This window comes from Neoarius graeffei, chromosome 4, assembly GCF_027579695.1.
Source record: "Neoarius graeffei isolate fNeoGra1 chromosome 4, fNeoGra1.pri, whole genome shotgun sequence".
NCBI classification, from domain to species: Eukaryota; Metazoa; Chordata; class Actinopteri; order Siluriformes; family Ariidae; genus Neoarius; species Neoarius graeffei.
Window position 1 is genome coordinate 74,407,180 of NC_083572.1, and position 23,799 is coordinate 74,430,978.

At 41.8% G+C, this 23,799-nt stretch overlaps 1 protein-coding gene across 13 annotated transcripts in view; it reads right to left on the reverse strand.

Annotated features, from left to right (window-relative positions):
- The window catches only part of szt2 (SZT2 subunit of KICSTOR complex), a 290,455-nt gene that overhangs the window by 125,535 nt on the left and 141,121 nt on the right, over window positions 1–23,799 (reverse strand). For all 13 annotated transcript variants that reach the window (XM_060919698.1, XM_060919695.1, XM_060919703.1 and 10 more), the window contains 3 exons: window positions 19,822–19,940; window positions 16,545–16,709; window positions 16,071–16,155 (listed from right to left, as the gene is read on the reverse strand). In XM_060919698.1, coding sequence (XP_060775681.1) covers window positions 16,071–16,155; window positions 16,545–16,709; window positions 19,822–19,940 — 369 coding nt within the window. The remainder of the gene's footprint in view (window positions 1–16,070; window positions 16,156–16,544; window positions 16,710–19,821; window positions 19,941–23,799) is intronic.

Sequence of the window (23,799 nt, forward strand, 5' to 3'; positions counted from 1 at the left end):
TTTTGACGAGGCATATCTGTTAATTGAAAAGCATTCCAGGTGATTATTGACCCCAGTCTTTCATTCGAAACTCACATTGATAACATTACCCGGATAGCTTTCTTTCATCTCAGAAATATTGCTAAGATAAGAAATTTAATGCTACTACATGACACGGAAAAACTAGTTCATGCTTTTGTTACCTCCAGGTTGGATTATTGTAATGCCTTACTGTCTGGATGTTCCAATAAGTGCATAAACAAGTTCCAGTTAGTTCAAAATGCAGCAGCAAGAGTCCTTACTAGAACTAGAAAATATGACCACATCACCCCTGTCTTATCCACACTGCATTGGCTCCCAATCAAATTTCATACGGACTATAAAATACTACTATTGACCTTTAAAGCACTGAATGGTCTCGCACCACAGTACCTGAGTGAACTTCTGCTCCTCTATGACCCGCTACGCCTACTTGGATCAAAAAGGTACAGGCTATCTGCTGGTACCTCGTATAGTGAAGGCTACATCAGGGGACAGAGCCTTTTCTTACAAAGCCCCACAGGTATGGAACAGCCTTCCAAGTAATGTTTGGGAATCAGACAGTCTCAGCGTTTAAGTCTAGGCTGAAAACATATCTGTTTAGTCAAGCCTTTTGTTAATGGTGTTTATGAGGTAAAGGAGTAGATCTGGAGGGTCCTCAGACAGAGTGTTTTGGTAAACTGGGATGTATGGATGCTGTCAGTCCCCACTCGCTTGCTCACTCTGGTTTGTTGATGGTGTAGTGGCTGCTGCTTTATGTCCCGGGGCTCCCTCATGCCTGTGTTACCTTCTGGCTCTCCCCTTTTAGTTATGCTGTCATAGTTAGTTGCCGGAGTCCCTGCTTGTACTCAGTGCAATATGTATACTGTTCCTACTTATTCAGGTGACATTGGCCATACCTAACAACCCGTGTTTTCTCTCTCTCCCTCCCCCCAAAATCTGTCCCTCTGAGTTACATGTCGGTCCTGGGATCGAGATGCTGACCTCTTCTGCTCCTCGGACCTGCCTGATCCATCCTGGTGCCCTGTGTCTGGTTGGAGTCTCATTGCATCGCTCCTGTGGAGGACGGCCCCATATGGACAGTTGAAAATCACACTTGGAAGATGCTCTGGACTCTTACAGTAATGCTTTTATGGCTGAGGACTACAGCTGACTTGCTAACTTTAGGACTGCAGTTGTCACGAACAGTTTTGCACTCAAGTTCCCATCAATGAAGAGTTTATAACATCAACGAAACTGACTTCATGTTAAAACTGTTATAGTCATGCTATCTGTTATCACCCAGATGAGGATGGGTTCCCTTTTGAGTCTGGTTCCTCTCGAGGTTTCTTCCTCGTGTCATCTGAGGGAGTTTTTCCTTGCCACCGTCGCCACAGGCTCGCTCATTGGGAAGAGATTAGGGATAAAATTAGCTCATGTTTTAAGTCGTTCAAATTTTGTAAAGCTGCTTTGCAACAATGCTTATTGTTAAAAGCGCTATACAAATAAACTTGACTTGACTACTTCAAGAAGCTGGGTAAGATAATGCCAATAGTGTGCAAGCAGATCATCTTCAGCAACAGTAGGATTCTCTCACACACACACACACACACACACACACACACACTTCCTGAAAAGTTGAGATATTTTTCCAAAATGCAACTATTGTATCTTTTAAATATAAACAAAAGTTAGAATTTGATACCTGCAACACTCAAACATTGGGACAGAGGCAAAATAAGACTGAAAAGTTTACAGTATATTCAAGTAACACCATTTTGATAGATTCCACAATAAGCAGGTTAATTGGTAAAACGATTGGGTAAAAAAGGAGCAGCACCAAAGGCTCAGTCTTTGCAAGCAAGGATAGGTCGTGCCTCACTCCTTTGTGCCAAAATCTGTGAGAGAATTGCTAGTCAATTCAAAAAGAACATTTCTCAACACAAGATTTTAGGTTTTTCAAAATCTACAGTCCATAATATTGTGAAAAGATTCAGGGAATTCAGAGACATCTGTGTGTAAAGGGCAAGGTCAGAAACTACTGTTGAATGTGCGTGACCTTCGAGCCCTCAGGCAGCACTGCCTGAGAAACCGTCATGCTAATGTGACAAATATAGCCACATGGGCTCGGGAGTACTTCAGAAAACCGTCATCACTTAACACAGTCTACTGCTGATCCAGAAATGCAACCTGAAACTGGATTATGCAAGGAGGAAGCCATTCATCAATTCTATGTTGAAATGCCGTGGATTTCTCTAGGCCCAAACTCATCTCAGATGGAACAAAAGACAATGGAAAATGTGTGCTGTGGTCAGATGAGTCCACAGTTCAGCTTGTTTTCGGGAAAACCCAATGTCGAGTTTTCCGTGCCAAAGGTGAACATGACCGTTCAGTTTGTTATCAGAGAAAAGTGCAAAAGCCAGCATCTGTGATGGTATGGGGTGCATTAGTGCCCACATCATGTGTGAGCTGCATGTGTGTGAAGGTACCATTGACACAGCAGCATATATTGGGATTTTAGAGAGACATATGTTGCCATAAAGTCCGTGCTTGTTTGAGCAGGACAATGCCAGACCTCATTCTGCACAGGCTACAACAGTGTGGCTTCATAGACACAGAGTGCATGTGCTTGACTGGCCTGCTGCCAGTCCAGATCTGTCTCTTACGGAGAATGTACGGCGCATCATGAAGAGGAGAATCAGACAATGGCAGCCACGGACTGTAGAGCAGCTGAAGTCTTGTATCAAGCAAGAATGGAAAAAAATTCCAATCGCAAAACTGCAACAATTAGTATTCTGAGATCCTATACGATTAAAAAGTATTATTAAAAGGAAAGGCGATGTAATACAATGATAATAATGCCTCTGTCCCACCTTTTTTTTTTGTGCGTGTTGCATTGTAGGCATCAAATTCTAACTTTGTTTATATTTACAAAATACAATTCAGTTGGTCAGTAAAAGTACTGAAAATCTTTTCTTTGTACTTGTCAGTTAAATGAAGGCTCAAATGAATTAACAAATTGCAGATTTTTCTTTTGATTGCATTTTGGAAAATAACCCAACTTTGGTAGAGGACATCCTGATGTACGTTATGCCCAAAACACACCTATGAATATTTAAGAGACGAAGTACAATCCCTCTGAACCATGCGCCTGGCACTACTACCATTTGACAAAAGTGGATTTGGACGCGCCCTAAATGCACTTGCACCATGTGCTTCAGACCGTGTGCTTAGATTGGTAAAACAGAGCCTTTAGTGTCTAAAAATTAATTGTGATTATTAAAAGTAAACTGCATTTAGAGTACTACTGACCAAAAAGTCAGTAAATCAGGCAAACTTGGAGTTGAAGCTCCCACTTATTACTACTTGGAATGACATTTAGGGTGTTTAACAAATCCGACAGCACATGGAGGCAGTATTCTCTCCTGTCCTCCCAGGTTGGTAGCTGCCAAATGATAGAACAGACTTAGCTAGTGAGTGGGAATTGGATATAAATTTGGTCTGAAAAATGGGCTTCAAGTAAAATGGAGAATGAATGGAGATGAGAAATAAAATGAGAAATAGGTAAGACGGTAGCAAGTTAAAAAATGAAAGAGTGGTTTACTGATAAAATGAGTGCATAGCACAGTATGAAGGAGGATTTCTGTCTGTCTAGGAGTCTTTAGAAGCCGTACGCTCAGTGCGGTGAGATACACGAAGGATACCACTGGATGTCAAAGTCCCATCAGCATCAGATATCACACCTGTACTGCACGTGCAGAGCACAGAATGCTGCTCACACTGGTTAATCCGTGACTGCAGCTAAACAAGATTAAACCCACACATCCTGGAACCAAGGCCAAACACCACCACCCTGTCCTTATTATCCAAACCCACAGTTCCGCTAAAACTAAGCCTGCTTAATTTTAAGACCTGAGGCACAAAATCAGTACCTGAACGACTCACGATTTGCATGGCCAGTATTTTAAAGAGTCATCATTTAATTAGCAGACAGCCGCTCCAGGCTAGATACACCAGCAGCCTCCCTGCTTCTACCTGCCAATTATTCCTCACCAGCCAGACATATTAGTCAGACATATTATCGTATTAAATTACTGTCACTTCTCAATTACGAGCTGGACTTCGCTCTTCCGTTCATGGTCATTACAGGGCACTTAGAATTTTACACAAGGTATAAAAACATCAGTTACTGCAAGAGCTGAGCACCACCTAAGATTAAAGCAAAATACTGCAGTTAAAGTTATCCTATATAAATATATCGCTGAAGCAGAGTGCGTGTTTAACAAGCCTGTGTGTTAACTGCATAAATATAACACTCATGCAGTAGATGACAACAAATGAGCGTTTATGTCCATTTTCAAGGAGCGGTTTATAATTTTTACTGCCCTCTGTGGCCGGAGAGGCAAACTGTCTCACTCCTTCCTAAAACGACCCATACAGAATTGCATATGCTTCATGAGTTGCCTTTTAAGAAAGGCACAAAATGGACCAAGCTGAAGTGCCTGGGGGTAGAGTAACCCTGGTCTGTTAAAACGGAGATAAAATAGCTGGAACAAAGATGCCAGCAAATCATATTGCATAGAAACGTTTTATTTTGAATCTTCCATCCAGCCATCCATTATCTCTAGCCGCTTTATCCTGTTCTACAGGGTCGCGGGCGAGCTGGAGCCTATCCCAGCTGACTACGGGTGAAAGGCGGGGTACACCCTGGACAAGTCGCCAGGTCATCACAGGGCTGACACATATACCCCTTTTCCACCAAATCAGTTCCAGGGCTGGTTCGGGGCCAGTGCTTGTGCTGGTTCACAACTCGTTCAACTTGCGAGTCGGCTGAAAACCAGTTTGCTTTTCCATAGCTCGGGGTGCTAAGGGAAGCCACGTCATTACGTCGCTGCATACGTCAGTTACGTCGCTATGTTTGCATAAACCTTGGCGCAAACATCGAAGCAAAAACAACACGGAAGAAGCAGCAGCAACAACAATAATAATAATGGATGACTTCGCGTTTGTACAGCTGCTACTTCTCGGCGCTTAAAAATGGCGATCTTTCGTGGTCTTGTTATTGTTGTTGGTCTTAACAACTCCGCCCCCCCGCTGACGTAAGCGGTTCTTTCCTCTGGCTCAGCAGAGAGTTGGTGCTAGCCTGGAACCGGTTTTTCTGGCCCAGAGCCAGTTCTTTGTCAGTGGAAACAGAAAACCCGGTTCCAAACTAAGCACTGGCCCCGAACCAGCCCTGGAACTGCTTTGGTGCAAAAGGGGCAATAGAGACAAACAACCATTCACACTCACATTCACACCTACGGTCAATTTAGAGTCACCAGTTAACCTAACCTGCATGTCTTTGGACTGTGGGGGAAACCGGAGCACCCGGAGGAAACCCACGCGGACACGGGGAGAACATGCAAACTCCTCACAGAAAGGCCCTCGCAGGCCACGGGGCTCGAACCCGGACCTTCTTGCTGTGAGGCGACAGCGCTAACCACTACACCACCGTGCCGCCCAGACAAAGATTTTATACTTGGTAATTTATTTATTGAGGAAAATGATCCAATATTACATATCTGTGAGTGGCAAAAGTATGTGAACCTTTGCTTTCAGTATCTGGTGTGACCCCCTTGTGCAGCAATAACTGCAACTAAACGTTTCCGGTAACTGTTGATCAGTCCTGCACACTGGCTTGGAGGAATTTTAGCCCATTCCTCCATACAGCACAGCTTCAGCTCTGGGATGTTGGTGGGTTTCCTCACATGAACTGCTCGCTTCAGGTCCTTCCACAACATTTCAATTGGATTAAGGTCAGGACTTTGACTTGGCCATTCCAACACATTAACTTTATTCTTCTTTAACCATTCTTTGGTAGAATGACTTGTATGCTTAGGGTCGTTGTCTTGCTGCATGACCCACCTTCTCTTGAGATTCAGTTCATGGACAGATGTCCTGACATTTTCCTTTAGAATTCGCTGGTATAATTCAGAATTCATTGTTCCATCAATGATGACAAGCTGTCCTGGCCCAGATGCAGCAAAACAGGCCCAAATCATGATACTACCACCACCATGTTTCACAGATGGGATAAGGTTCTTATGCTGGAATGCAGTGTTTTCCTTTCTCCAAACATAACGCTTCTCATTTAAACCAAAAAGTTCTATTTTGGTCTCATCTGTCCACAAAACATTTTTCCAATAGCCTTCTGGCTTGTCCACATGACCTTTAGCAAACTGCAGACAAGTAGCAATGTTCTTTTTGGAGAGCAGTGGCTTTCTCCTTGCAACCCTGCCATGCACACCATTGTTGTTCAGTGTTCTCCTGATGGTGGACTCATGAACATTAACATTAGCCAATGTGAGAGAGGCCTTCAGTTGCTTAGAAATTACCCTGGAGTCCTTCGTGACCTCGCCAACTATTACACGCCTTGCTCTTGGAGTGATCTTTGTTGGTCAACCACTCCTGGGGAGGGTAACAATGGTCTTGAATTTCCTCCATTTGTACACAATCTGTCTGACTGGATTGGTGGAGTCCAAACTCTTTAGAGATAGTTTTGTAACCTTTTCTAGCCTGATGAGCATCAACAATGCTTTTTCTAAGGTCCTCAGGAATCTCCCTTGTTCGTGCCATGAATCACTTCCACAAACATGTGTTGTGAAGATCAGACTTTGATAGATCCCTGTTCTTTAAATAAAACAGGGTGCCCACTCACACCTGATTGTCATCCCATTGATTGAAAACACCTGACTCTAATTTCACTTTCAAATTAACTGCTAATCCTAGAGGTTCACATACTTTTGCCACTCACAGATATGTAATATTGGATCATTTTCCTCAATAAATAAATGACCAAATATAATATTTTTGTCTCATTTGTTTACATAACTGCGTTCTTTTTATCTACTTTTAGGACTTGTGTGAAAATCTAATGATGTTTTAGGTCATATTTATGCAGAAATATAGAAAATTCACAAACTTTCAAGCGTTCACAAACTTTCAAGCACCACTGTACGTGCCACATTTTTCCAAGTTGTACTGCAGGAAACCAACCCTACCTCTTTACACTGATCTCAGCAGCCCATGGCATAAACCCACCAGACCTTTGGTCCAGGTGAGCTAAAAATTCAAATTTCTCACATTTCTTAGTATCAAAAGGCACATACGAGGGTAAGTCAAAAAGTTCTAAGACAGATGTTATAATTTCAAAAAGGTGTGAAAGACATCCCCCAGAATTCTACAAAGAAGGAATTCCCCGATGGAAACACCACTTGCAGAAGTGTTTCGACTTAAATGGAGGATATGTAGAGAAATAGCTTTGTTATTTTCGTAAATAAAGATTTTTTTTTCAATTTGTCTTAGAACTTTTTGACTTACCCTCGTATACATTACTAAAATCAACACCTATACCAACTTTCAAGACCATACCACTCATAGTTTTTAAGTTCTGCTCCGGAAACAAAACCTACCCCTAAGACTAACCTGAGAGACGTAAGTCTGAAATTGTTTCCATGGAAACATGAAAAATTTACATTTCTTAGTATGAAAAGGCACATCTACATCACCTTGTTAACATGTAGACCAAGTTTCAAATCCATATCATGAATAGTTTTGGATATATGCTCCGGAAACGAACATTGCTCTTAGAAACTAAGTCAAAATCTACTTTTTATGGAAAAATTTGAAAAATACTTTTTTCTAAAAATCCAAAATAGCAAAAGGCACCAGTTCACAGGTTGCTTGATATGTCTACAAAGTTTCATGAACATATCTTCAGTAGTTTTAAAGATATGGCCTGGAAATGAAAACTATATCCCCTGCCAAACTTCGTTTGGGCGGGGGATAAATAGAAATTTTGTACACCAACTGAACAGCGGTGACCAAAATGTAATAGCAATGCATAGAGCTTGCGTAGTATAAATCTGCACAGATTAAAATGATTAAAGTCTCACTCATCATCTCTCTCTCTCTCCTGCAGCCTGTCTCACTAAACATCTTCAGTGAGTTTCACCCAATCAAGATCTCACCCAGTAACTGTATTACCCTCTGCCTGCCTCGCTCATCAACTGTCTTACCCTCGGAGACGGGCAGTAAGGGAGACAGACAGTGGATGAGAGATGATTGAAGCACACGATCATCTGTCTCACCCATTTCCTGTCTCGCATGCTGTCCCTTACAGCTGATGACCATCTCACCTACAGACTGTCTCATTCATCTTCCTCACCCACCATCCCACATACCCACTATCCCTCTCACCTGATGCCCTTCTCGCCCACTGAGCACCAGTAGTACTGGACAGCAGTGGTTCTCTACTTCGGTAACACTGTCACCCTTATCTGTTTTCTAGAAGTAAGGACTTATGAATGAATAATGAGATCAGCCCCATGGACACAGACACAGGGTTAGGGTTCGCATCCAGCACATGGGACAGTGACCAAAATCATCTTAACATCTTCTGAACAATCGAGCTGTTCATATAAAGAACAATTAAAGCTTAGGCCCTGTCCACACGGCAACAGATTCAGGTGAATCCGATAAAATTTTTTATTGTTTCAGCCTGGCGTCCACACGGCACCGGCGTTTTGGGTGCCCCAAAACGAGAACGGGTTCCAGAGTGGAAAAATCTGTCAACTGCGCCGTTGCGAAGTCGTCTGGATGAGTAGAACGGATTTGTTTACGATGACGTCACAACCACATGACTAGAACAAGCAGCACTCACTCACTCATTCATTCACACCGGGTAGAAGAAGGGGTTTATGCGCATGCGTCCTACTTCTTCTATTGTTCTGGTGTCTCCGATGGGACCGTCTTACAGCGCACGTAGAGGTGTGGCATGTGTATTGCATCGTTTTCAGCAAGCACTGCGTTGCCATATGTACCTGATATTTTACTGATCCGTTGCCCATGTGGACGCGATATTTTTTTTACCTGCTAAAAAAAAAAATCTCGTTGCCATTGTCATGTGGATGTAGCCTTAGTGTATGTGGCAGGAGGGAGCTGCACCTAAGACCATCACCATATCACACTCCTCTTCAGCTGACTGATTAACGAGCTGCTTGCTAGAAAGAAAGAAGAAAGTGTACCAAATGAACAGTACACTTAGGAAATTGTGCAGCGATTCTTTTCCCTTTTCCTTGGAACAGATTCACTGGAAGACCTTGGTCCCTCAGCACTAGAGAATACATGTTTTCTCTCGCTTCTTTCTGTTAAGGACTGTTGATTTGCTGCTTATAGGTTTTAGTGTACATCCAGTACTGGTGCCTTCCACATCCAATCAAAGGAAAGCACAGGGGTGTTTCTCTTGCTGCTTGAGATACTACAGTAGTCAACGAAAAGAATGTAAATCACTGGATTTCCTCTTTCGTTCGCATTTCTTCCTAACTTGCCCCTCTAAATAGAGAATTTATTCAGTGTCAGGATTCGCCTGTTCCTTTTCTCAGACAAGCTCACAGCTTTCACTGCAAAAGTCCTCTACTCTTCAGCCAATTATCACCAGTGTACAAAACAGACCCGCTGCTCGGGTTCCATGGTGCATGACTCTGTTTCACTTCTTGCTGGTGAAGTACTGGTGCTACTCTACTTAATGATGTTAAACTTCTAATATGGATTTAAAACGCTTTTGAATGATTTGCACACTATCACAGTTTAAAGTCCATCAAATGGGCAGTCTTTTCAGTCCACCACTGTAGGATTAATAACATTACACGGATTCAGTCCACACGGTCTGGCGAATAAAAACATGGATGCAAACGGCGCGCCTTTTGGCGGATGCCGCCTTTTTCACGGCTGTCTGGGGGACTTGTGTGAATCGTGCAGATCCGATCTTTTTTTTTTTTTTTTTTGGAGGGGTGGGGGGGCGTTGGAGTGTCTGATTATAATTTCATCAAAGAAAATTCTGTATTAAAATTACTAAATAAGCAAATGCCGTTACAGTCCATGAAACATAGGAAGTATAAGTATGAGAAGAAAACAGTAAATCAGAAAGCTGCGCACGTAAAGCCAATTGGCTGCGTGCCATTATCTGCTGCTGGCTGCACTTCACTGCACGCGCAAGGATTTCCATCAGTCCAACGTAAGTTACGTAATTGGCTTTACGTGTGCAGCTTTCTGATTTACTGTTTTCTTCTCATACTTATACTTCCTATGTTTCATGGACTGTAACGGCATTTGCTTATTTAGTTATTTTAATACAGAATTTGCTTTGATGAAATTATAAATCAGACACTCCAACGCCCCCCCCCCCCCCCCCCCCCCAAAAAAAAAACCCTCATCGGATCTGCACGATTCACATAAGTCCCCCAGACAGCCGTGAAAAAGGCGGCATATGCCAAAAGGCGCGCCGTTTGTATCCATGAAAAGTCACCATTTGGATTGAAATAAGCAAATACTTAACAGCCTTTGATTGGATAATTCTTTGCAACAGATCTTTTAAACCTAACTGATGCAGTGAGTAGCTTCTCATTTCTTTAACAACCATGTCAAAAGGCGTATCCTGTGATCGTGGGAAAACTTGTGTTACTGTGTTTCAGAAGGGTCAAATTATTGGTCTGCATCAAGTAAAGAAAACATCCATCCATTCATTATCTGTAGCCACTTATCCTGTACAGGGTCGCAGGCAAGCTATGGGCGAGAGGCGGGGTTACACCTGGACAAGTCGCCAAGTTATCACAGGGCTGACACATCGGGAACCATTCGCACTCTCATTCACACCTACGGTCAATTTAGAGCCACCAGTTAGCCTAACCTGCATGTCTTTGGACTGTGGGGGAAACCGGAGCACCCGGAGGAAACCCACGCAGACATGGCAAGAACATGCAAACTCCACACAGAAAGGCCCTCGCCGACCACTGGGCTCGAACCCAGAACCTTCTTGCTGTGAGGCAACAGTGCTAACCACTACACCACTGTGCTGCCCTGCAAAGAAAACGACTAAGGAGATTGCTGAAATTACTAGAACCGAGTTAAAAACTGACCAACACACACTTAAAACCTGGAAGGACAGTGGTGAACCGTCAACTTTACAGAATAAATGTGGTTGGAAAAAAATAATAATAAAACCTTGACTGACCATGATCAGAGATCACTGAAACATTTGAAGTCAAATCCTTAAAAAAAAAAAAAAATTAATAAAAAAAACTAGATAGAACTCGATGCCAACAGCGTCGATGGGGATGCCTCCGCCCGGTAGACTACACGCCTTATTAAGTTGTGATTTGGGGATGGACATTTGACCTCACAGTAATCTTGACCTGGTGAAATTACTTGTATCAGCCTTGGAGATATTGTTTTCACAAGGTTTTCGGACAGACATTTGACCTCACAGTGACCTTGACCTTAGACCTTTTGATCTCAAAATCTAATCAGTTCATGTTTGTTCCAAAGTGCAGAAATGGTGAAAGTTTGGTGAAATTCCTTTCATTAGCCTTTGAGATATTGCGTTCACAAGGTTTTGAGACGGACGCACGCAGGCACGGACGGACGCACGGACAACCCGAAAACATAATGCCTCCTGCACCTTACGGTGGCGGAGGCATAAAATTATATAAAATCACCAGTAGAAAATCATAGCTACATTTAATAGTAATAGACCCCTTCGCAGTAAACGTCATTCATACGTAAGCGGAAATTGCGCGCGCAGCCTGGACCCAAAAAAGACTCAGAAATGCCTAGTTGTTGTGTTTTCGGGTGTCAGAATCGTAGCAGTGATGGGGTTAAAATGTTCAGAATTCCAGCAGGATCTCACCCATTCCAAAAAAAATCACCGACGTCTATGACTACAAGCCATCAAACGTGTAGACTGGGATGAAAGCACCATCAAAAATGCGCGGGTTTGCAGCGCCCACTTCATCACAGGTAAGATCAGGCTATTTATTAAATCTTTCTTTTTTATTCTTTCTAGTCTTCGTTTATTGATGTAGCAAAATACTTTGGTAACGTTTGTCTGATTAGCTGGGTCATAGTTACACAATGTAATGAATATTGTTAGCATGTTAACTTAGCTTTGCATGCAATTTTGTTTGTAGGAGAGATTTTGTGCCATCATTATTTGTGTATGCCGAAAATCACAATTTTAAAGCAAGGATGGAAAGGTAAAATTGTGTGCCCTCGCTCTAAATGCCAACTTGCGTTGACTGCTCTAACCTAGCTCCCGCCCCGTTCAGTTTCATTTCTGCTCTCTGCCTCTCGCTTTTTATGCAGCTCTGATTTCTCTTAGCTGCACTCTTTACACTATCATTCCTTTCATGCCATCACCTCCTGCAAATTGCTGTTTAGTGTTGATATTTGCTGTTGTAGCTAAAGCCACATTGCCATCACGTCACTGGCATAATTTGATTAAAACAAAATGAATATGAATGTCCCATTGTTAATCAAGTTGTACATGCCCGCACAGAACATAATCATATGCGTCTAAAGATTTGTAGGCATGAAGTTTTTCGTGGGTGTACACTGAAGTCTTGTCAATAAGGTACGAGTATATATCTGGCCATTGTATACCAGGGAACTTACTAACATCGTCCGTCCACTCTTTAATTAAATATCAAATCAAATCAAGTTTATTTGTATAGCGCTTTTAACAATAAACATTGTCGCAAAGCAGCTTTACAGAATTTGAACGACTTAAAACATGAGCTAATTTTATCCCTAATCTATCCCCAATGAGCGAGCCTGTGGCGACAGTGGCAAGGAAAAACTCCCTCAGACGACATGAGGAAGAAACCTCGAGAGGAACCAGACTCAAAAGGGAACCCATCCTCATTTGGGCAACAACAGACAGCCTGACTATAATATTAACAGTTTTAACAGGTATAACCCTCAACTGTCCTCATAGGGCCGTCCTTCACAGGAGCGGTGCGATAAAACTCCGACCAGACACAGGGTACCAGGATGGATCAAGCAGGTCCGAGGGGCAGAAGAGGCCAGCATCTCAATCCCAGGATCAACATGTAACTCAGAGGGACAGATTTTGGGAGGAGAGGATCCGGTAGGCGATGTCCACTTGTTAGAGTTAACTTATTTATGTAGCATTCTCGATCTTGTAACAATTGTTTTGCATAATCTGACAGCTCATAATGCCGGTCTATGGGCAGCGCCATTGTTTCTGAGTCCAGGCTGCGCGCGCATCCTGGCAACCGTCGGCTTGTTTACAAACATGCGAAGGGGTCTATAGTAAGAGCATTTCCACATGCACAATGTGATGAGAACTCGCAGGATTGGGACTAAACAGCTGTGTGGCTATCAGAAAACCACTGGTCAGTGAGGATAATTAGAAGAAAAGGCTTCAGTTTGCTCGAGAGCATAACAGCTGGAATCTGGAGCAATGGAACAAGGTCATGTGGTCTGATGAGTTCAGATTTACCCTGTTCCAGCGTGATGGGAGCATCAAGGTCAGAAGGGAATCACATGAAGTGATGCATCCATCATTCATAGTGGCCACAGTACGAGTCTCTGGAGGCAGTGTTATGCTTTGGGGTTGCTTCAGTTGGTCAGGTCGAGTCTCAGCAACGTTATGTGGCAATAAAATGAAGTCAGCCGACTGTCTGAATGAGCAATGGATTTTTTCTTCCCTGATGGTGCAGGCATATAATAAGACAACAATGCCAGGATTTATCAGGCTCACATTGTGAATGAGTGGTTCAGGGAACATGAGGAATTATTTTCACACATGAATTAGCCACCACAGAGTCCTGACCTTAACCCCATTGAAAGTCTTTGGGATGTACTGGAGAAGACTCTATGGAGTTGTTCGACTGTCCATGCATCAAATCAAGATTTCCCAGCAAAAAAATTAATGGAACTCTGGATGGAAATAAATGTGACGTTGCATAAGGTTGTTGAAATAATGCCATGGTGAATGCGCACCACAGGCAAAGCTAAATGCGGTCCAACAAAATATTACCGTGTTGCGATTTTTTTTGTTTGTTTTTGGGCCAAGCAGTGTGTTTCTCGTGTTTAGCTGTGCTCTGGCCTGGCTGACATGAAGTGTTGATCTGAGCTGAGAAGAATTTTGTGCCCACACTCTCTTATATAAATCTCTACAACTCAGTCAGGGGGTCTAAAATTCATTTCCTGTCTCTTGTAACTCTACACCTTTAATATGAATTTTACTGGAGTTATTGAATAATAATAATAATAATAATAATAATAATAATAATAATAATAATAATAATAATAATCATAAAAGCGTTAAGATAAATAACTGAATAATAAGCCTGAAGTTTAAGGGCTGAAAATAAAAATCCTCTCTCTGCTTCCCAGGATGTGCTTACAGGAAATCAAACATGAAAATACAAAATGATTATCCTAGATATCTGGGTAAAGCTTTAGATTATATAAGATTTATCCAAGATTAGGAGCACTTACTTTAAATCAAAAGAGGAGAATTTCTGGTGAGGTACATATATAGAGAAAGTCACTAATTATTCATACACAATCACAGTTTTAGCTTTCTATAAGAATAGTGGCAACTTCTTATATACTGCTTACAATGAAGCAAAGGAGGTTACAGATCAGCATCACTCAGTCAATCCCTATCATTAGTAAACTTTGGTTCCTCCAAAACTCTTCATTTGGCCTATATTAATCTTAAATCAGTATCACTCGGCTCACTTTTTTTTTTTTTTGGATAATCTCAAACGGAGCAGGAGGAAACAGACAGTGAGCTGCTAACTGTGTCTTTCCTCTGTTTATGATTAAAGCCAGTCAGGAAATAATAATAATAAATAATAATGATATTATTAAGTGCTGCCAGGCGAAACAAACCTCACCTGGTAGCACTTTTTTGTTTGTTTGTTTTTCAGTGCAACTAAAGAGCTCTTCAGAGGCGCTAAGATTTCCTTACATATAATTCTGTAGTAAATCTATAATAACTATGATTTTGGACCTTTTTGGTGACCTTGAGCGGATGACCCTCAAAATGTTGGAGGTTCTATTTGAGACCAATCCTCATCTATCCTGAAAGTTTCATTTAGATTGGTCCAGCCATTTTCCCGTAATGTTGCTAACAACAACAAAAAAAAGAAACAAAGAAATGAAGTGTCGTGCAGAGCACGATACTTGCGAAAATCACAAAGAAACAGAAGTTATGGCTGATTAGGTGTTTTTACAAAATTTGACCTTGACCCACCAAAAAATAACGATGTCTTTATGTGACCCTAATGAGCTGTCCTGTGCATTTTGGTCAAGACTGGTCAAGAAACGACGAAGCTAGAGGACCAAAACAAACAACAAACAGACCAATCAACATGCTTGCGAAAATCTGAGATTTTTGCAAGTAACAAACAAACAAACAAACAAACCCCACCAAAAACAATACCTCGCCTCCTGGTGGACGCCGTTCCGGGTGAGGTAATAATAATAATAATAAAAATAATAATGGGCGGCACGGTGGTGTAGTGGTTAGCACTGTCGCCTCACAGCAAGAAGGTCCGGGTTTGAGCCCCGTGGCCGGCGAGGGCCTTTCTGTGCGGAGTTTGCATGTTCTCCCCGTGTCCGCGTGGGTTTCCTCCGGGTGCTCCGTTTTCCCCCACAGTCCAAAGACATGCAGGTTAGGTTAACTGGTGACTCTAAATTGAGCGTAGGTGTGAATGTGAGTGTGAATGGTTGTCTGTGTCTATGTGTCAGCCCTGTGATGACCTGGCGACTTGTCCAGGGTGTACCCTGCCTTTCGCCCGTAGTCAGCTGGGATAGGCTCCAGCTTGCCTGCGACCCTGTAGAACAGGATAAAGTGGCTACAGATAATGAGATGAGATAATAATAATAATAATAATAATAATAATAATAATAATAATAATAATAATAATATCTCAAACACCACCACCACCACATACTTATTTGCTGTGAAATTAGTAGCCATGTTATTAGGGTTTAACAGTTTTCTGATTTCCAGGTTTCGGACTTTAAAATGTTAAACCTCTCGTTTTTACTGTTCATTAATACTTATAAGTATTAATAAGCACACTGTGGCAATTCAAAATTACTGTCCATTCTCATGTCAACAAAGTATTCTGTAAGTAAGTAAGTAAACCAATAAATCAGACAGACAGATTGAGAAACAGGAAGCAGCAGAGTGTGGTGGAGCTGAGAGAATGTACCTTTGCCACCTGTTCCTTGGCCTCCAGGCTTGTTGTAAAGGTAGATATCAGAATCCGGCAGATCGCTGCTCACATGAAAGTAGTGCTGAAAAAAAAGAAAGAGAGAGAGAGAGAGAGAGAGAGAGAGAGAGGTGGGTGGATTGATTGACACTGAGAGACTGAGCAATGAGGAAAAGGAAAAAAAAAAAGTTGCCAGCATATTCAAGTTGAAACTTTTCCAGCACTTCTCAAAATTATTTTCGGACGTTGAATTGCTGGGATTTGAAAAGAACAGCCCTTCATTAATTCACCCTGACCTAACCCTATTACACCACACAACTTTTTTTTTTGTGTGTTTATTTTTCGGAATTCACCATGTAACCATGGAAGAGTGAGCCATTTGAACAAACTGCAAGTCCAGAGTGCATTAAAACCAGTATGTGAGTGCAGGAGTCCACGTGAAGCAGCAAAGGGCACACAGAGTGTAAAAGTTACCTTGAAGTGGTGCTCCATGTTGCTGTCTGTGTATTTGGGAATGTGCAGGAAGATGAGCAGATTCTGACGGAGATAATGGGCCAAGGCTTGGATCCACGAGATGCTGTGTTGAGGCAGACTGAACTCCATTACCTCAGTAGGAGCAGAACCAGGAGGCTGAATAAACTGCAGAGAAAGGAGAGAAAGAAAAAAGAGAGAGCAAGAGAGAGAATATTTTCAAAAAAAAAATGTGCAAAAGGAGATACATTCGGTGATCTCACAAAATGCATGCTTTTGATGCTGAAGTGCACGACACTTGTGCACTGTGAATACCTTTAGTAACTAAACTCAAACAAGAAAAGCATTTATTTTTGTAACTTATTCAATGATGAACAATCTCAGATCGGCCTAACCTCAAATAAATAACAACGTTGCTGTGTGCGCTGCTGCAATGATGTCAAGTTAATATTCCGTACGTGTACGCTACAGACGTAACTGAATACGAATCCATTATTCGGAATGAAAATATGTTCTAAATGGATACAAACACAGATACGAATAGGAGGTGTTTTATCGTCCATCATCTGTGGTTTGTTCCAGTAGCTCAACCTAAACATTACTCTACTCGGCTCCATATTTTTTTTTAATCATTTTTCTATACAAGCCGACCCGAAAAGCACATTTATAGAGCCACTACTCCTCACTGCCCACACAGTTCATACCCAGAGCAGTGTATACCGGTATTTGCGGGGTTTTTTTGTTTGTTTTTTTAAATATCAGCTTGTACATTCATTCCATGTTTTTTTTTTTTTTTTACTTTAAACTTGACATGATCACTCGGTATCCGGCCATTTACTCAGTCACCCATGTTTGCTAGGAACAGGGTATCGGGTTGAGACCAATTGTGATCTCGACCATTGCGAGGGACAGAGTTGTAGGGTTCGCATTTTAAAAAATAATAATGAATGAACAAAATTTCAGTCCAGGCTATGCCCACTCCCAGTTCAACTCCAGATACAGATATTTAAAAGCAATAGAGTTTGCAACACAGATATTTAATATTTATTATATTTTGTGTTCAAGATCCTTGCATTTAAAAAAAAAAAATTACAATTCATCTGAAAATCAGTCGATACTTCACGCTTCACTAAGAATTTAGGGAGCAGCCTACAATTCTGTGGCCCCATGCATGAACCTGATAACCCACATATTTTTATCTGTATTTTTCTTAGCTGTTTAAAATTTTCACCAGTGCAATTTTCAGACTAACTGGAGACATGTTAATGAAACCCTTACAAAACTCAAATCTATGTCTGGTTGACTGATATCAAATTTACGGATTATTATATTCAGATTCAATTTTCTCATTTTTAAAAATATGTGGGTTATCAGGTTATGCATGGGGCCACAGAATTGTATGAGAACAATTTTGACAGTTTCTAGCCACAACTTGTGACTCTTTCAGTCCCACCTCATTATCTTTGTGCAGTCCCCTGCTTAATTAATACTCCTCAAAATACAAAAGATGGTTCAGTTAAAACTCTTGAGCTGCTTTGGAAATCTAGCATAAAATTATTTACAAATGAATGATCGCATTACAGCGTTCATTTTCAAAAGTATTATTACTTTTGAAAGGAAAAATCGATCCACATGCAGTAGTCTATTTGGAGGCAGAGAAGATTTGGACACTGGTTTGAATTAAATTTTTCTCTTTATGTTTATTAATTAAAAGACACTTTGTGTCTTAAAAGTAACGATGGACGTAGTTTCTCTTTACTTAGCTGAGCGGTTCTTGACATAATATAGATTACTACAGTTGTGGAATAGGGTTATTTTCACTCTCCTGACCCCTGAAAGGCGCTACAGGAGCCTTCGGACCAGAACCACCAGGTTCAGGAACAGTTTTTTTCCTTCATCTGTCTCACTGCTGAAACCCCCCCCCAAACCACCACACACACACACTCACCAACCCTCCCAAACCAAACTGAATTGACTTGAACTGACTTCACTGCACTATCACCATTTGCACGACTGTTTATTCATACCGCATTTTGTATATACCACAAATATCTATATCATAGCACGATAGTAAATTCATATCACACATTTGTACATACTGTAAATATCTATATCATACCATTCCATACCCTGTAATTTCTGTACATTTAAATTTATATCCATGTTATTTACCAGCTGGGAGGTCCGTATCGTGAAAAACCATGGCCGAGGTCTTGAAAGTATTCAAGGCCGAGGTCACGGTATTTTACCATACGGACCGACCTTAAGCTGGTAAATAATATATATATATTTTTTTCCTTTTACCAAATTCTAACAGAAAACGAGAGCGCCCGAAAGGGAAAACCGAGCCGAGCTGCCATTTTGAATCCTCATTCACGGCGGTAATGCAAATGGCTTCCTCCTCGATATACAAGTGCACTTCCATGGCAGAAAAAAAAAAAAGCTATATTTTGCCACCTATGTAGTCCCCTATTTATACAAAACTGAGTCAGTCTTTCAGGATCCAGCCATGTTTTTGCTCGGCGTTAGCAAGTTACAGGTTTTTAGGTTTCTCCTGAAATGTTTTCTTTTATTTCTTCTTCCTCAGGGTAGTAAAACTCGCTTTCGCTGTGAACGCTGTCGTTATCGCTATCCATGCTGTAAAATTAATGTTATTCTCCTGAGAAATGCGAAAATAAATGACATAAATTGCTACTATGTTTGTTGTTGTTGTGAACGAGCAAGTCGCCAGAGGTACGTAACCGGGGTCCGTACCGTAGGATACGGACCCGCTCGCCAGCCAATCAGAGCGTGGGATTTGATGGAAACCGGACCGCAAGAAAAATAAATTACACTTATGTTATTTACTGCTATGCACTTCTGGTTCGATGCAATCTGCAGTTTGTCGCCTTGTACCTGCGACATGTGCAATGACAAAGTTGAATCTAATCTATTTATTGTATATTTACTTTTTGATCTCAAACATATTAAGAAGGCAAGAAATTGCACTAATTAACTTTTGACCAGGCATGCCTGTTAATTGAAAAGCATTCCAGGTGACTACCTCATGAAGCTGGTTCAGATAAGGCCAATAGTGTGCAAAGCGCCATGAAGGTAAACAGTGTCTACTGTGAAGAATCTCAACTATGAATCATATTTTGTTGACCACATCATTCCATACATGTTCCATATGTTCATAGTTTTGATCTCTACAGTGTCAAAATACAGAAAACCCTCTGAAACAGCAGCGCTGTCCAAACTTTTGACTGGTACTGGAAGTAAAGGAAGAGGTCGTGAGTACCTCTACATCTGCAGGAGTCAGTTTGCAGTTTCTAACCAGCATCACAGTGATGATGTCAAGTGTGGCCTCATCCAATCGCTTTCTAAGGACCTTCACCAGCTCGTCGGTGATCTCTGGACCTGCCAATCAGAGCACAGACGAGCCAAGAGAATTACAACTCCATACACAGACACTGTTCAACTATTCAAGCGATGCAACTTCGCTACCAAGTGCATAAACAGAACAATCATGAGCGTACTGCAGACTGACCCGAGCTGGCGATCACTGAAAGACTAATACACATTAGAGTATATAACATTATACAGCTTTTCTTAATGTTGGCTTAAAGAGAGAATAATTTGTTCATGCTTGCTATCTGGTCCTACTAGATCACCTGTGAGCCAGCTGCAGGTGCGCTCACGGCTCAGGCTCCTGAGTGACTCAAGAGTACATAAATAATCATGACCTTCCTTTCAAACTCCTACGACAAGATTTGTAATTAGCTGCACATTAGCTGAACTGCTAATCCCATCATCGCATTCAAACATGGCCTGATGATTTGGCAACCCATATCTTTCTTGTTATTATACTCATTTATTGTTGAGTACAGCAAGGAAATATTTTCATGTGGGTTAAAGAGACATCACAGAAGTCAGTACATTTCTGCTGTAGTGGATGGTACCATATGGATACCCTGAAGATTTTGATTCCCCAAAACACTTTATGCTCAAGTCTCTCACTTGCTTTATTGAATAATCTCACCTGGATACTGTAGCTCTGTACCCAAGAACTGCCGCTGGACTCAAAATCACTGCACTGTGCTATTCACAACATGATCATAGTGAACATCATTTCAACATATTTAGCACTGTTTGACAATATACCATACAGTGGCTATAAAAAGTGTACACACCCCATTAAAATGATAGGTTTTTCTCATCTCATCTCATTATCTCTAGCCGCTTTATCCTTCTACAGGGTCGCAGGCAAGCTGGAGCCTATCCCAGCTGACTACGGGCGAAAGGCGGGGTACACCCTGGGCAAGTCACCAGGTCATCACAGGGCTGACACACAGACAACCATTCACACTCACATTCACACCTACGCTCAATTTAGAGTCACCAGTTAACCTAACCTGCATGTCTTTGGACTGTGGGGGAAACCGGAGCACCCGGAGGAAACCCACGCGGACACGGGGAGAACATGCAAACTCCACACAGAAAGGCCCTCGCCGGCCCTGGGGCTCGAACCCAGGACCTTCTTGCTGTGAGGCGACAGCGCTAACCACTACACCACCGTGCCGCCATAGGTTTTTCAGATGTTAAAAAAAAAAAAAAAAAAAAAAAAAAAAAAAGAGACCACAATAACTAATTTAAAACTTTCCCCACCTTTAATGTGACCTATAACCTGTACAATTCAATTGAAAAACAAACAAATCTGTTGGGGGAAAAACATAAAAAAAAAAAAAAAACGGACAATAAGCCGGTTGCATAAGTGTGCACACCCTTAAACTAATACTTTGTTGAAGCATCTTTTGATTTAATTACAGCATTCAGTCTTTTTGTGTTCACGCCTGCCATCAATTAAAATGACTCCGATTAACCCCAAATAAAGTTCAGACATTTACTCCGTTGCATCCTCCAGCAAAAGCCAGCGTTCACAGAGAGCTTACAAAGCATCAACGGGATCTCAGTGTTGAAAGGTATCAGTCAGGAGAAGGGGACAAAAACATTTCCACGGCATTAGATGTACCATGGAGCACAGTGAAGACAGGCATCAAGAAGTGGAGAAAATATGGGACAACACTGATGTTACCGAGAACTGGACGTCCCTCCAAAATTGATGAAAAGACAAGACGAAAACTGGTCAGGGAGTCTGCCGAGAGGCCGACAGCAACACTGAAGGAGCTGCAGGAATTTCTGGCAAAAAAACCCCCTCCAGGCCTGGCTAAATTTTGCAAATAAATAAATAACCATCAACTCTCCCAAAAGCATGTACGAAAATGTGTTATGATCTGATGAAACCAAGGTTGAACTTTTTGGCCACAATTCCAAAAGGTATGTTTGGTGCAAAAACAACACTGCGCATCACTAAAAGAACACCATCCCCACGGTGAAGCATGGTGGTGGCAGCATCATGTTTTGGGGTTGTTTTTCTTCAGCTGGCACAGGAGCTTTAGTCAAGGTGGAGGGAATTATGAACAATTCTAAATACCAGTCAATTTTGGCCCAAAACCTTCAGGTGTCTGCGAGAAAGCTGAAGCTGAAGAGGAATTTCATCTTTCAGCACGACAATGACCCCAAAACAGTTTTGGAACGGCCCAGCCAGAGCCCAGACCTAAATCCAATTAAAAATCTGTGGAGTAACCTGAAGAGAGCTGTGCACAAGAGATGCCCTCGCAATCTGACAGATTTGGAGCACTTTTGCAAGGAAGAGTGGGCAAATATTGCCAAGTCTAGACGTGGCAGGCTGATAGACTCCGACCCAAAAAGACTGAATGCTGTAATTAAATCAAAAGGTGCTTCAACAAAGTATTAGTTTAAGGGTGTGCACACTTATGCAACCAGCTTATTGTACATTTTTTATTTTTTATGTTTTTCCACGGGCGGCACGGTGGTGTAGTGGTTAGCGCTGTCGCCTCACAGCAAGAAGGTCCTGGGCTCGAGCCCCGTGGCCGGCGAGGGCCTTTCTGTGTGGAGTTTGCATGTTCTCCCCGTGTCCGCGTGGGTTTCCTCCAGGTGCTCCGGTTTCCCCCACAGTCCAAAGACATGCAGGTTAGGTTAACTGGTGACTCTAAATTGACCGTAGGTGTGAATGTGAGTGTGAATGGTTGTCTGTGTCTATGTGTCAGCCCTGTGATGACCTGGCGACTTGTCCAGGGTGTACCCCGCCTTTCGCCCGTAGTCAGCTGGGATAGGCTCCAGCTTGCCTGCGACCCTGTAGAACAGGATAAAGCGGCTAGAGATAATGAGATGATGAGAGATGTTTTTCCACCTAACAGATTTGTTTGTTTTTCAATTGAATTGTACAGGTTATAGGTCACATTAAAGGTGGGAAAAGTTTTGAAATTATTTATCATGGTCTCATTTATTTTTTTTTTAAACATCAGAAAAACCTCACTTTTTATAACCACTGTAAAAAAAAAAAAAAAAAAAAAAAAAAATCACACTATGCGGCATCACCCAGAAGATGACAGGTTCCCTTTTGAGTCTGGTTCCTCTCAAGGTTTTTGCCATCTTATGCCGGGCATACACTGTGCGATTTTTGGCCTGATTTTGACACGATTTTCACTCGTGCGACTATTTTGGAGATCGGGCCGAGTTTTGGCTCAATTGTGCGTCTCGGATCGTGTAGTATACATGGGGTAACGACAAGCGATTAACACCTCACGACCTCCTCCTGATCGATTGGATGAAACCTGTTTGAAATCCTGATCGCATCCTAGCATCGGATCATATAGTGCGAGAACAGGAATCGTAAGCTGCGTGCTGTTTACCCCTGCGATTCACTCGTACAGTGTGAGCAGCAGCTGAATACCACGATTGAAAAAAATCGCACAGTGTATGCCCAGCTTTAGGGAGTTTTCTTTACCACCGTCACCACTGGCTTGCTAATTAGGGATCTAAATCTACATCCAAATTTTTGTAAAGTCACTTTGCGATAATATCTATTGGTAAAAGTGTTATACAAATAAAACTGAGATAAAATAAGACATCTATTATATGAATCAGCTATACATACTTTTAGTACAAATGCTAAGGTGATTAGAGAAAATTGTGCGTGCTGATTGGTCGAGAAATTCAGACTATTTCTCGATAATCACCTCGAGCGACTCGGCAAAATGGCGGCCAATCGCTTGGTCACAGTAAGTGAGGAAGAATTACAAATGATGAAAGAAAATGCTGTTCCTAAAAGCACTAAAAGATGCTCCAAAGTTTGGGCTAAAACCATTGAAAGGTAAGGTGGAATTGTGATTCATTTTATCGATTTCAAAACCAA